A 14,175-nucleotide genomic window follows, 5' to 3' on the forward strand; every position below is an offset into this window, starting at 1 on the left:
TGGCAAACAATAGAGATCTCACTGAGGCTGCGTCACTCAAATTACTTTTTCCTGCAAATCAATCCAGGTGTGCAGTTTTCTCCAGCAATACCAAGCAGCCCCAGAATCAGAGGTACAAAGGTGTCTGAAGAGAGAAAAGCGTTTTGAGAAGGAAAGGCAGAGTGACAAGGGATTGGCCAAACTGGATACAGCTGAAGACAGCTGCTCCAAGGATGGGTTCTTGTTAAACAAAAGAAAAAAATCAATTTGGGGGCTGAGCACAGTGGCTCACATCTGTTGTCCCAGCACTTTGGGAAGTCAAGGTGGGAGGACTGCTTGAGGTTAGGAGTTCAAGGCCAGTCTGGGAAACATATAAAGACCTTGTTTTTACATTTTAAAAAAAGTGAAAGAATAAATGTTAAAAATCAAATGTTGCAAATAATGATTAAAAATCTTATCTAACAAGAAGCTTTCTTTCATTTTTGTATGTCCCTTCTCCTTTTTGTTTATACCAGAGAAAGCTGAACTTAAAAGTTTCAGGAACTGTGCTGATGCTTTTATACACTGTCTCATTTGGTTCCTCTAAAGGGTTTTATTAAGTCACATTGTCTGCGTCAGTTTCCAGCACCAGTGTGTTGATTCATTAGCTTCCCTTCATTTGCATTTAGTCTAGTAGATGGCTAGCAAGGATCAACACTTTTCTGGTTGCTATTTCCATTTCCTTTTGTGTGAGATGTTATGTCCTTTAACAAGGTAGAATTTCATTAATAAGTATGGAAAGTTAATACAAGAATTCTGCATCCTTCTCTTCTATCCATTCTACTTCAAAATTATTTACGGGGTCTTCATGTTACCTTGTATTTCTGCCCTCACATCACTTACCAGTCCACTGCCATGCTCCATCCCTCACACCACCCCACATTTTAGCTCACACTCCACTACTGACGTTCTTTGTAGGGTCATGAACCTGGGATCAAGACTACCTGTTAAAGCTGAAATCCTGTACCTCCCTGCTTTTAACTTCCGCATGGAGCTTAAAACAGTGTCTCTACCACCAACCCTATCCTGGCACCCACCTTGGATTTTGTCTCCCTCAGCTCCTTTTTTGCCTCACCACCAGTACCAAAGAGGGTGGTCTGTGTTCTCTTTCCTTCCATTGCACATCTCATCAATCAAGTTAGAAGTTTCGGATAGAGGCCGGGCATGGTGGCTCACACCTGTAATCCCAGCGCTTTGGGAGGCCGAGGTGGGCGGATCACGAGGTCAAGAGATCGAGCTCATCCTGGCCAACATGGTGAAATCTCGTGTCTACTAAAAATACAAAAACTAGCTAGGCATGGTGGTGTGCGCCTGTAGTCACAGCTACCTGGGAGGCTGAGGCAGGAGAATTGCTTGAACCCGGGAGACAGAGGTTGCAGTGAGTGAACTCCAGCCTGAGTGAAACTCCATCTCAAAAAAAAAAAAAAAAAGAAGTTTCGAATACGTCTCCCACTTGGGTTTGGGAGCTTCCAGTTTCATTCTAACCACTTACTGTGTGTCCACTATGTGCCAAAAATTATGCAAGATAAGGTTATGCGTCTTCGTATCTGTAGAGGTAGATGAATAACGAATATACACATGAATGCATGAGACCGGGAGGTATAGGTAAGAACTAGCCAGATCCAAACTTCCATACAAAATATTAACAATTTCCACTTAGCCCTTGATTTTTCCCCAATCCCAAAGAGATGCTGACAATAGGGGACCCCTCCAGGATCTCTGTTAAATACACATGTTCTGGTGAGGGTAGAAATAAGTATGAGACAGGAGGGCACATTCAATGATTTCTAAATAGTGTGGTGTCAAAGGCCCCATGTTGGACAAAGTCCAGAGGCAACCTCCCCCACTCTTAAGATCATGGTTTGGGACACCCACTTCACACAGGAATTTGTCACTCTGTTCTTCCATGCCTTTATTGGTGACAGCAATGGACAAGAACAATACCAGGCATAGCAGACACCCTAGCCCAGTACCTGACGTGCCAGGCAGGCCCTGCAGGGCCATTGGCACATCCAGTCCCAGTCCAAGATCCAGTCTACCCAGGCCATGTCCCCGAATGGGCAGGAGGCCGTCTGTCCAGTTTGTATGTGTGGATCAGTCTCTCTGAGTGTCTGAGCCGCTGCCTGCAGGGCCCCCCCATTCTCCGCACATGGTAGGGGCTGTTAGGAACATAGCGTGGCATCCCCCGGTGGACCACTGGGCCCCAGTGCTGACCATGGGGATTAGGGCCAGGGATTGGAGGTGGCAGAGGGCCAGGCACAAAGTTCACTCCAGGGCCACATCCTACAAAAGAACCAGTCATTTTAAGAGCAGGCTTCTGGCCAGAGTGAGTACAGCTCTGCCTTCAAGCAACTCTTGTCCTCCAGGTGAGCTTCTCTGCTTCCCTATCTACAAAAAAGGGATAGCCCTTCCCCTACCTTCAGACGGTGAAACAGTGACAACCAGTGAGCTGATTAGTGAACCTACAGATGATGTTTCAGACTCAGGGACTGCCATGACCAAACCCAGTGCTAGGGGCACAAGGAACTACCCAACTCCTCTCAGCTCACCTAGGCATAGGAGGCTGGGTAAGGGGAGGTACAAGAGGGTAGGGGAGCTGCAGAAGCACCTACCTAAGTGGGGTGGCATCGAGAAGTCCTCCACTGGATTATAGTTGAAGAATTCATGGGGTGGGAAGGGCTGGCCTGGGAAAAAAGGGGTATCCTGGGGCAGGGGTGGGAAGAGGGGAGGTGGCGAGGGCTGAGGAAGTGGGTAGGGAAAAGGCATGGGAGGAGGCAAAGGAGAAGGTGGAGGTGGGAGCAAGGCCAGGTGCTCCCCGAAGTCTGGGGTCTGCCTATGGCTTCCCTGGAATGGATGATTCATCTCTGCCCAGTCCTCAATCCACGGGTCTAGGAATGGGATGGTTGTTTTAGGTAGGCTTGGGAGCCAGGCTGCCCTGAACTCTGGCCATCCACACTTCTAAAGCTCTATTCCTTCCTCTTGGAGAGCAGAGCCACCAGGCTGGAGCACCCTTGCCCTCTACCCAGTTTTCCTCATTCCCTCTCATTTCAGGTCAAGCCCAAGGTGTGTTCCTTCTCTCTTACCTCTCAGACCTACCTTTACTCTAACCTCACATTTCCCTCCAGTGCCTTCTTTGTTTGCCCAGGTCTTGTATCTAGCTTTTTCCTCTCCCACCTCCTCCCCACAGACCTCCTCCCCACCTCCTCCCCTACAGACCAGTAAACAAGCCAAACATAAAGATCCTGTTATTCCCTTCCCCAACAACTTCCTTTCACCATCCAAACTTCCAAAAGGAATGTTTTGCCCAATTTCCATTTCCTCCTCAATTGTTCACTCCCTCCATGCCCTCAACACTTTTCCTACTAAATGCAACCACTTGCTAACAAATTCCCTTCTTCTCAACAGTCATGTGACATGGCAGTAGCCTCAGTCCTTCCTAAAAGTGCCCCGCCCTCATCTCCTTTTGTTTCTGCCATAGCCCCTCTTTCCTGCCAATCTAAAGCGTGAGCATCGTTCTGTCTCCCTCACAGTTCCCACATGCCCTCAGTTTTAATCTCTCTGCTGGGTACCAATGACCGCAATCTACTCTGTATTTCCAAAGTACCTCAAATAAATCTGCTGTGACCAAACTCACCAACTCATCCTTCCACCCCAAATCAACTTTCCCTTTTCATGGCCCTAACTTCTGTAGCTCCAAATTGGATTTCAAAGGCCTAAGCCATCAAAACTAGCCTTACAACCTTCAGAGCATCCCATCATTTACTGGGGATCAATTACTACATCTAAACAAGAAAATTGGGATGTTTAACCAAAATCTGAATTCACCTCCCTGATGCTCCAACTCCTGGCTACCAAGTGTTACAGGTCTGTCTCTATGATATTCCTGGACTCTATGTGCCCCCACATCCTCTTTTGCTGCCTTAATCGGCCTTCTAACATGACTCGTGCCTCCCATTCAACAAATACAATTCTGTTGATACTGTGTACAGGGAAATTGTGCTAGACACTGGGGCTGAAAGGGGTGAGTCGTCAACAACTGCAGCAGGAAACTTGCCCTTTAAGGACATGATGCAGGGGAGAAGCAGCCATGGAGACAATCAGCCACGGTGCCCTCTTTCTGTGCATGCAGCGACTAGGGCGTTGACATGGAAACAGAGATTCTGCAGCAGAGTGTTACAGTTGAGATGTGATGGGGTGGTGCCTCAAAACAAGGGGGAGTAGGGCTCTCAGAAGCCTCCACCAATGGCCCAGAGATGGGGCCAGAGGAGAGCTACACCAAGCTGCACCAGTCACAGTGGGACTCTGAGGCTGAATGAAGAAGTCTATGGAACACTGTCCATTGAGCCTAAGTCCATAACGCTGGCCTTCCCAATGCAACATCCCTATTCCACACCCTGCCAGCTGACTGCACCCCTGCCCCCCAGCTGTGGGCTTCTTTGCTTCTGCCACACTGCCTAGATGGCCCTTCCTCCCTGTCTTTCCACTCCTCACACCTATGCCCCATTTCTTTCCTGTTAATCTGTTGGGTAGGACTCTTGCAACATGCTGCCTTATGTGGTCAATACTTGTACAAGCTCCTTCAAGCACACAGAAATGACTACACAGCCAGACTGTAGAAAACTGGAACTTGGACAAGAATATTGCTCCGATGATCTAACCCTCCTCAGGGGTTGAGGAAGGTGCATGCAGAAGCCACAGGAGTCCTTCAAGGAACCTCTACTTCCCTTGAGTGGCTGTGTCCCATTCTGTTTCTGAGCTCTGTCCTCCGAGGGCCCCAGTGCATCACTACCTCCCCACTTATGGTAGGGCTCACCAGGGGGATAGTCATGCTTGGGCAGCTCCACACCCCAGGCGTCAGCCACGTGGGTCAGAAGAAGGTGTGAGAGGTGGCGGTGCGCATGCTGGTCCCAGTGGACACCATCCCGATGACGGTGCTGTACTGCATGCCGGAAGTGAAAGTGGAGGTCTAGGACATCGAAGCAGTGGTCCCCGGCCAGCGTAGCACTGTAGAAGTTCCCTTCAACCACATCCCGCCGCAGGGAGCCTGCCAGGGGCTGGAGCTGAGTGAGAAAGTGCAGCCTCTAAGAGCCACAGAATGAAGCAGGGTCGGAAAGCAGGGTGTCCTATCTACCAGCCTGCTGTCCCATCTCTTGTCCTGATGGGCCTCAGTCACTTGCCTCTGGCAGGAGGAAACCCCCAGTGATACGCTCCCCGAGAGGCATCGCCATGTTCCACACCAGCAGGCAGGAGTCTGGCAATACTTGGTCCATGCGCACAAACACCCGCTCCAGGTTCTCCCGGTAGCTCTCCATTGAGCAGCGACCATATCTGTTGGGTAACACACAGGGTGGGCAAGAGCACAGGGGTGGACTGCCTCAGCCATACTTCCAGCCCCAACCAGTATTTCCCTTTCCCTCGCCCCAACCTGGAGAGATCCCAGAGGCAGGAGTTGATGATCACCAGGTCCGGGGCAGGTCCATAGGTCAGCTCTTCCAGAACATCCTCAAGGTACTCGGAGTAAACACGAGTGAGGAAGTAGAAGCGCACAAGGTGGTGGCCAGAGCCCGAGCAGAACTGGCGGACCTCACGGTACTGTGTCCCGTTGTGCAGCTCACCCAGCTGGCCCCCAGCCACTAGCTGGTCCTGTTCAAAGCTCAGCTCCCCCCCCCCCCCCCCCCCCCCACCCTACTGGTCAGACCCATGCCAGGGAGGAGAACCCTGCCAGGCCAGGGTCTGTGCCCACCCACCACTGACAAGGCCACCAAGCTTCCCTCACCTTGGCTTTCAGCTGGGCAGCTGTGAGCAGTGAGTCTTTCTGGAGCAAGAGCACCAGGTCCTTGTACACAGCCCGCTGAACTGGGAGGAGACAGAGATCCCAAGGCTGAGGTAGACCTCAGCCTGCCCCAGCTCCTTCCAAGTCCAGGACCCCATTTTCCCAGGGCTGAGGTGCCCGACACCAGCTCTGTGGTTGACTTAGACGCAGGAGAAAAGATGAGGTTAAAAAGTCCTGGCATTGCCTCTGTTCTGTATGCCTCCCGGCCAGCAGTATACAGTGACCCAAGATCACCTGGCAGAAATTAAGTCGGCCAAGTCACCCAGGAGACACACTACACAATGCAACGTTTTCGTGATGGAAATTACGGGGAGCTGTCAGGGCGAGAAATGCTCAAGTGAGCAAGGATGGGCTAAAAAGTGCACAGGTTATTACACCTGTCAGGACACCTGTGGAAGATGTGTGGGACATAAAAAGAGAAAACCTACTGGATGAGAACAGACCAGAGGACAGACAAGAGATGTGAGATGGAAATAAATGGTCAAGACACACTGAACGGGCTGCAAGGTGTGGGACTGGAAGCGTCACCCTAGAAGAGGCACTCACTGGAGTCCCCCAAGATGACCACGAACTTGTTGTGTAGCAGCTGCTGGACTTCCGAGGCCTGGAAGTGGACCATGTCGCTTCGCAGCGGGCGGTGCGGCTCCTCGCTCGACAGACAGAAGACCATGCCGCCACCAGCAACGACAGGCTGCAGAGAGAGGCCACTAAGCAGCGCGAAGGTGGGGACTCAGGGCAGGTCAGCCTCAGGGCTAGCCCCTCCGGGGCTGCTCAATGCTAAAGGTAGGAGGTGACGGCGGCAAAGCCATGGTGGCGCCAGCCTTGGTCACACTTGGTACCAGAGGCAGGAGGTCGTCCAGCCAGCAGGCCTCCAGTACACTGGGAGCTTCCCGCGCGGCGCCGCCCTGCGCCTCGCCACGTGCCCGCCGCCGTCCCGCGCATGCGCGCGCCCGCTCGCGGCAATTACCAAGTCCCGGGGCTCCGCGGTGTTCACCCGCGACCCGGGTATGCCTGTGCACCGCGCGCCTGGCCCGCAGCGGGCTCTTGGCCAAGCCTCATGTTCCCGCGCCCCGGTCGGCCAGTCGGTTCTGCAAAGCTCTCGCCCCGCAGAGACCGTGGGTCCCGGTTAGCTGTCGGTGCACAGCCCAGCGCCCAGCGCTCTCCATGCGAGCGTCGCGGTGGCCCCGACGGCGCCTCAGGCCTCGGCGCCTCGGGCTGCGACGCTCACAGCTTTCACTTCCGTTCACCCATATCCCGCCCTTAGCGACCCCCAGTGCCCGAAGGGAAAGCAAGGCGATGGAGGTGGCCGCCACAGGGCGCAGGAGCCAGGGCTGGGCCCACTTGGCGGGCGCGAAGCCCAGGTACGGGCCGGGGTCGCGGCGGCGGCGGCGGCCAAGTGAGGCTGCCCACAGTGGTGATGGCCGCGGCGGCGGCCTCGCCACGTGACCCGGACGGGCGGAAGCGGAAGTGCCGGCCTGGAGCCCGCTCTAGGTGGGTGTCCCCTCGGTGCTTCCCAGCTGCGGTCTGCACCAGCCATGGACTGCTACACGGCGAACTGGAACCCACTTGGGGACTCCGCCTTTTACCGGTGAGCTGCCCCGCCCTCCCGCCCACGGCCTGGCTTACCCTGCTCGCCCGCCGGCTGGAGTCTCCCGGCGGCGCTCGCCCCCGTCACTACTGGCGCTGGGGTCCGCCCCGCGCCGGCTCTCCCCGAGCGTCTGCCACTTAGCGCACAGCCGCCTTTGGGCAGGGAGTCGGGCCTTCCCCTGCTCCAGAAAAGGAAACTGAGGCAAGCACAGTGGTAACCCCGAAGCCCAGGTCTATTAGCCTCCGGAAAGATGCTCAGATCTCGCTGAGGCAGGCAGCTCGCGGGTGACGGCGAGTGCCCAGTCTCCTGCCGGAAAGTGCTGCTGAAGTCAGACCACAGGGGCGCTCCGAGGGGGGCGGGATCGCACGGCGGGCGGGGTAACAGTGCTGACCAAGGCTGGGAAAAGGGGGCGAGTCGTCCGTGAATCCCGGAACAGCGGAAGTGGGAACCCCCGGGTTAGGGCAGCCCTCCCATGGGAGTTGTAGAGTCCTAAACCACGGATCTTTCTGAAGTGTAAACCCATTACATCGTTACCCAGATTAGGATTTTCCCATAGCTTCCCTAATTAGGAAAAACTACGAACTTCTCGTGGAACATCTGTCTATAAGGCAGCCCGTTTGTCTCTCCAACCTCATCTACCGCTCTCCTACCCAAATCTTGCGTTCCAGCTGCGCAGAATTACAAGGCCCTAACCAGTCTGCAGTTTTTGTGGATACTGCCATTTCTCTCTTTATCTCACTGAAGAATTTTGCGCATCCTTCAGGACTTAGTTCAAGGGTTCTTTCTGAAACTGTGCCTGATTCTCCCCCAATAGAATCCTGTGGGCCTCACTGGGCCCAGTGCTAGGGTCTGTTAGATATGGCCTATTTGTATATTTAGGCGACATTTGTATAGGTTTCTTCTGCTAAACCAGGCTCCTTCAGGGCTGAAAGCATTTTTTTTTTTTTTTACAGTCTTCCTCTGTCGCCCAGGCTGGAGTGCAAGGGCACTCGGCTCACTGCAACCTCCGCCTCCCGGGTTCAAGGGATTCTCCTGCCTCAGCCTCCCGAGTGGCTGAGACTGCAGGCCCCCGTCACCACGCCCGGCTAATTTTTGTATTTTTTGGTAGAGGTGGGGTTTCACCATGGTGGCCAGGCTGGTCTTGAACTTCTGACCTTAAGCAATCTATCCACCTTGGCCTCCCAAAGTACTGGGATTGCAGGCATGAGCCACGGATCCCGGCCAAAAGCATGTTTCTTGCTTCTCTTTATCACCAGTGCATATTTAGAATAGTGCTTGCTATGTAATAATTGCCTGTTAAAGTTTTTTAAAAATATTTTACTGGGCCAAGCTTTGTGGCATGTGCCTATAGTCCCAGCTACTGGAGAGACTGAGGCAGGAGGATCACTGGAGCCTAAAAGTTTGAGGGTGTAGAGACCGGTGATAGAACCTGTGAATAGCCACTGCACTCCAGCCTGGGCAACATAGCATACTCCCTCTGAAAAATTAAAAATATTACTTTAGGCCGGGCACAGTGGCTCATGCCTGTAATCCCAGCACTTTGGGAGGCTGAGGTGGGCAAATCACCTGAGGCCAGGAGTTTGAGACCAGCCTAACCAACATGGTCAAACCCTGTCTCTACAAAAATTAGCCAGGCATGATGGCAGGTGCTTGTAATCCCAGCTACTTGGGAGGCTGAGGCAGGAGAATCGCTTGAACCCGGGAGGTGGAGGTTGCAGTGAGCTGAGATAGCGACATTGCATTCTAGTCCAGGCAACAGAGTGAGACTCCGTCTCAACAAACATATATATATATATATGTTATTGCAAGTAAAGATCACAAAGATATTGCATGGGGGTCTTACTTAAATAGAAGATGTTTGTGCTAACGAAACTATACCATTCTCATTGACATATTAAAACTTTCAGATGTAATTTTTGGTACCTAATGTGATATACTTCCTAGATGGACAAGTGCCCTGTGGCAGTTTTTAGAGACCTGTTGCATTTGTTGTTTATTTATAATTCTCTCTTAGAAATATGCCTGTGCAATTGGCCTAGCACGGTGGCTCACGCCTGTAATCCCAGCACTTTGGGAGGCTGAGGCAGGCAGATCACGAGGTCAAGAGTTCGAGATCAGCCTGGCCAACATGATGAAACCCCGTCCCTACTAGAAATACAAAAATTTGCTGGGCGTGGTGGCACGCACCTGTAACTCCAGCTACTCGGGAAGCTGAGGCAGGAGAATTGCTTGAACCTGGGAGTCGGAGGTTGCAGTGAGCCAAGATCGCACCACTGTACTCCAGCCTGGGCAACAGAGCAAGACTCCGTCTCTGGGGAAAAAAAAAAAGAAAAGAAATATGCCTGTGCAATATGAAAAAATTGCAAAAACTTCGTTAAAAATCCATAAAATCAGTAGGAAATGATTTCAACTTGTTTCTGCGGAGAAGGGATATCAGCTGACAAAGGTAGCCATGTCATTTAGTATTTACACACCAGCTAGTTGATATGACATTCACTCTTAAAATATCAACTTTACTTGTATTATTTTGAAGATACCTGTTGCTTACCCAGGCTTATTAAATCAAAGAGTACTGCAGACATTGACCTCATTACCACAGAGCTCTTATTTATCAGATGTAGTCTTTGCTTTGTTGACATGTTAATAAGGTTTTAAAGGAATGTATGTGTTGGGTGCATGCCACAGACACAACCTGAATGATTAACCTACTCTTAGTACTGCCAGAAAGGATTAGGGGTCTAAGGCTTGCTGGGGAGGATATTTATGTTTTAAGTTGCTAACAGCTATTAAGCTTTTCTTATGTACTACACATGCTAAGTACTTTATGTGTTTTAACTTGCTTAAGCCTTACAATCCTAGGAGGTAGGTACCATCTTACTGATGAGGAAGCCGAGGCACAGAGAGGCCAGGTTATAGAACTAGTGACCAGGTTATACAGCTATTGAGTAGTGGAGTCAGGCTTTGAACCCAAACGGGTTCTAGACCTCTGTTAAAAAATAGGGTTTTGGGGGTGGGCAGGTTAACAGGAAAATATAAGAGCATGTTTCACCTTTTCCACCAGAATAGAAATGCTTTAAGCAAGTACTTAGTTTTGTTCATACGTGTGCCTAGCTTTATGCATAGGCAGGACTTGATACATGTCTAAGTCAGTGAATGAGTGATAAAACAGGTGGCAGACATTGCATTTCAAGTCCTATCTGCCTGACAGGATTCTTTTGCATTGGGAGTAGTATTCTGGAGAACCCACTCAATTTGGGAAGGCAAGGAGGAGAAACGGTGACCAGTTCTTATGGGACGCCAGAAGTTAAGCCATTTTTTAATCCTAAAAATGCAACTTGGGCTAATCTAATTAATTAATTTGTCCCATCCCTTTGGCAGGCTGAGCCAGTATGATAAAACAGATGCGGAAGGGTTCTGCCTGCCGTCATAGAGCTTACAGCCAGCAGGTGAGACAGTTGATAATCACTCAGTATTTGTTTGATCATAATCACTATAAAGAGGTATAGGAGCAAATAACCTAAGAGAACATGTTACAGACTCCGGGAGTCAAAGGTAGAGAAGACACTCTGAAAGAAGTAATAATACCCTATCCAGGGGATGAGTAGTTTTAGGTGCAGGAAGTGGGATGGAGGTGGAGAAGAGCATATACACAAAAGTCTTGAGGCAGGAAGGACTGAGGCATGCACAGTGACCTAAAGAGAACCAGTGTGGTGGATGAAGTTGATGCCCTTTGTGTAGGGGTCACACCCTGCAGAGACGTGTAGACCACCGTTATCTGAAGAATGATGGGAAGCCTCAATTAAAGGATCTTAACAAAAGGGTGATGTAATTGGATTTGCAAGGGGGGTGTGTGTGTGTGTGTGTGTGTGTGTGTTTTAAGTTCCTTTTGTAGGCAATGCTGGGGAAAAGTTGGAAGGAACAAGCAAAATAGAAGCAAGGGAGATGGTTAGGAGCCTGATGGAACAGACCAGGAAAAAGTTGAGGATGGCCAGTACTAGGGGTGGTGATGGTGGAGGTGGAGAGAAGGGGCCAGTCTCAGAGATTTAGAGGTAAAGTGGAAGAAATTCGTAATGGTTGCACTTGGTGGGGAGGAAGGAGAGCAAGGAATCAAGCATGACTTGGATTTGGGGCTTAAATAAAATCATGAGAAAGGACGAGTGAGTTTGGCAGGGAAGGAGGTGAGCTTGGTTCTAAACACATTGAGTTTCAGGTACTAAGAAGCATCTTATGGTAAAAGAAAGGAGAGTTAAGATACATTATATACTCCTGAAATTATTTTTGGAAGGGAGGGCAACTATTTAAGTAGTTATATTTTTGTTTCATTTTGTTTTTTTATATATAAACATGAACTTTTTTTAAAAAAAAAATCAGCTGTGTGTAGTGGCATGCGCATGTAATCCCAGCTACTTGGGAGGCTGAAAAAAAAATGAACATTTTAAAACATTGTGGTTAAATATACATGATATAAAATTTACTCTTAACCATTTTTGAGTGTACCCTTTAGTAGTGTTAAATATATTCACGTTGTTGTGCAACCAGTCTCCAGAACTTTTTCATCTTGCGAAACTGAAATTCTATACCTTCAAACAACTCCTCATTTCTTCCTTCCTCCAGCCTATGGCAACCACCATTCTATTTTCTGTCTCAGAATTTGACTACTCTAGACTCCTTATGTAAGTGGAGTCATACAGCACTTATCTTCCTGTGACTGGCTTATTTCACTTAGCATAATATCTTCAAGGTTTATCCATGTTATAGCATGTGTCAGAATTTTCTTCCTTTTCGAGGCTGAATAATATTCCATTGTATGCATATACCACATTTTGCTTATCCATTTCATCTTTCCATGGACACTTGGGTTGCCGGTAGCCCTTGGCTATTGTGAATAATCTGCTATGAATGTGGGTCTACAAATATCTCTTCAATATTTTCTGTACTCCGCTTTTTTTTTTTTTTTTTTTTTTGAGATGGAGTCTCGCTCTGTTGCCCAGGCTGGAGTGCAATGGCGCGATCTCAGCTCACTGCAACGTCTGCCTCCTGGGTTCAAGTGATTCTCCTGCCTCAGCCTCCTGAGTAGCTGGGATTACAGGCGCCCACCACTGCGCCTGGCTAATTTTTGTATTTTTAGTAGAAATGGGGTTTCACCATGTTGGCCAGGCTGGTTTTGAACTCCTGACCTCAGGTGATCTGCCTGCGTTGGCCTCCCAAAGTGCTGGGATTACAGGCATAAGCCACTGCACCTATTCCACTTTTAATTATTTTGGGTATATATCCAGAAGTGGAATTGCTGGATCATATGGTAATTCTATGTTTACTTTTTTCCATAGCAGCTGATGTACCATTTTACATTCCCAGCAACAATGCCCAGGAGTTCTTTAGTAATATATGTTTTTGAGACAGGCTGGAAACAAGGGATTGCAGGAGTGACAGTGAACTCTCTTTAGGGCCTGGGATTTGGGAATTACTGGATTATACCCCAAGGCAACCAGATTATACCTAACATGCATCTTCCTCCCTAATGGTCTGATATCTTAGCTTGGACAGGCTGGAGATCATCTATTTTCACTCAAGGGTCTTCTCACACCCCAGTAGACCATGCTTCTCCAGCAGTTCAGCTGCCCTGCCACAGGAATTTCCTCACTATTTCCAGCAGGGGACTGGAATTGAGGCTACCAGTACCTAACTACATCCTTAGGTTTAACGATTTCCTGGTATTCGATTCCAAGGTCCATTTACTGCTGCTGAGATACCCACTTCTGGGACCTAGGAGTGGAGCAGAAAGATGGGGCTGGCCTTCCTCACTAAGAGTGTGGCCTCTCTTCACAGAGTCCTCACCCTTAGGCTTTTCTGAGAAGCTGCCCTTCACTCTGCCCATCCATACCCTGTGCTACCCTCCAGGCACAGTTTGAGTCACCTCACTGTCCTCTAGAAGCCCACTTTACCTCTAAGGCTTCAGGATGTGGTTTATACATTATTGCTCTTCACTCCCTGACCTTTACTTTTGTACCCCTTTAGGGGGTCCATTGTGTCTCCTTCCCACCTGGTCTGTGTCGCTGCCGACATCCTTGACCAACTGCATTGCTCTCTGATTGTTTTAGCCCACAGCCTCCTAGGCATCCCAGCTCTTGCCACCTTCCAGGGAGACTTAAGTGGCCACCTGGCTTCATGGTTCTATGACCTCTACTCAAGTGATTTTATCCATCTCACCCACCTCCTCCCTGGATCCCACCCCACCCTTGTGCTCATCCAGAACTGCTCTACCTCTGAAATGCTAAATTCAAACTGCCCCCTCTATTTTTTTTTTTTTTTTTAAGATGGACTCTTGCTCTGTTGCCAGGCTGGAGTGCAATGGCATGATCTCGGCTCACTGCAACCTCCGCCTCCCGGGTTCAAGCAAATCTCCTGCCTCAGCCTCCTGAGTAGCTGGGATTACAGGCACGTGCCACCACACCCAGCTAATTTTTGTATTTTTAGTAGAGACGAGGTTTCACCATGTTGGCGAGGATGGTCTCGATCTCCTGACCTCGTGATCCGCCTGTCATGGCCTCCCAAAGTGTTGGGATTACAGGCGTGAGACACCGCGCCCGACCCCGCTCCCTCTCTTACCATAAGCTCCTGTCTGCACCGATACTCTAATACCTCCCCATGATATACCCATCCTTCAGCCTCCTCAGGATCCTCATTCATGGAGCCCTCTGTTCTCTTGGTGTCTACATGCAGAACCCCCTTTTGTAGA

At 49.9% G+C, this 14,175-nt stretch overlaps 2 protein-coding genes across 8 annotated transcripts in view; one reads left to right on the forward strand and one right to left on the reverse strand.

Moving 5' to 3' along the window:
• Positions 1–1,885: 1,885 nt before the first annotated feature.
• PCED1A (PC-esterase domain containing 1A) lies at positions 1,886–7,266 on the reverse strand. Of its 2 annotated transcripts, none has more exons than XM_058433069.1 (8): positions 6,819–7,266; positions 6,398–6,542; positions 5,794–5,874; positions 5,444–5,681; positions 5,196–5,346; positions 4,832–5,078; positions 2,631–2,906; positions 1,886–2,301 (listed from the first exon to the last, which is right to left on the reverse strand). In XM_058433069.1, exons 2-8 carry the CDS (start codon positions 6,519–6,521, stop codon positions 2,054–2,056), a joined length of 1,365 nt encoding a protein of 454 aa, XP_058289052.1. In that variant the 5' UTR covers positions 6,522–6,542; positions 6,819–7,266; the 3' UTR covers positions 1,886–2,053. The 2 variants fall into 2 exon arrangements, with proteins under 2 accessions (XP_058289052.1, XP_031998527.1); XM_032142636.2 differs by having other exon boundaries at positions 1,887–2,301; positions 5,444–5,529; positions 5,795–5,874; positions 6,819–7,265.
• A 28-nt stretch (positions 7,267–7,294) lies between these two features.
• The window catches only part of VPS16 (VPS16 core subunit of CORVET and HOPS complexes), a 28,835-nt gene continuing 21,954 nt past the window's right edge, over positions 7,295–14,175 (forward strand). For 2 of the 6 annotated variants that reach the window (XM_058433065.1, XM_058433067.1), the window contains exons 1-2: positions 7,354–7,439; positions 10,818–10,885. Coding sequence is in view for 2 of the 6 variants with exons in the window: in XM_032142631.2 (XP_031998522.1) it covers positions 7,387–7,439 (53 nt within the window). In the remaining 4 variants the exon portion in view is untranslated. Of the gene's footprint in view, positions 7,440–10,817; positions 10,886–14,175 lie in introns of all 6 variants that reach the window. The other 4 variants (XM_032142631.2, XM_032142632.2, XM_058433068.1 and 1 more) reach the window with 3 other exon arrangements.

The sequence above is a fragment of the Hylobates moloch genome, unplaced genomic scaffold (genome assembly GCF_009828535.3).
Source record: "Hylobates moloch isolate HMO894 unplaced genomic scaffold, HMol_V3 SCAFFOLD_21, whole genome shotgun sequence".
In the NCBI taxonomy this organism is placed as follows: domain Eukaryota; kingdom Metazoa; phylum Chordata; class Mammalia; order Primates; family Hylobatidae; genus Hylobates; species Hylobates moloch.

What these genes read in the sequence shown, in the direction of transcription:
- PCED1A (XM_058433069.1), bottom strand. Translation starts at nt 6,521, where the DNA reads ATGGTCTTCTGTCTGTCGAGCGAGGAGCCGCACCGCCCGCTGCGAAGC. An exon ending in GGTCATCTTGGGGGACTCCA is followed by an intron (nt 5,875 to 6,397) that starts GTGAGTGCCTCT and finishes GTCTCCTCCCAG; the next exon opens with TTCAGCGGGCTGTGTACAAG. An exon ending in CAAGCATGACTATCCCCCTG is followed by an intron (nt 2,907 to 4,831) that starts GTGAGCCCTACC and finishes TCCCATTCCTAG; the next exon opens with ACCCGTGGATTGAGGACTGG.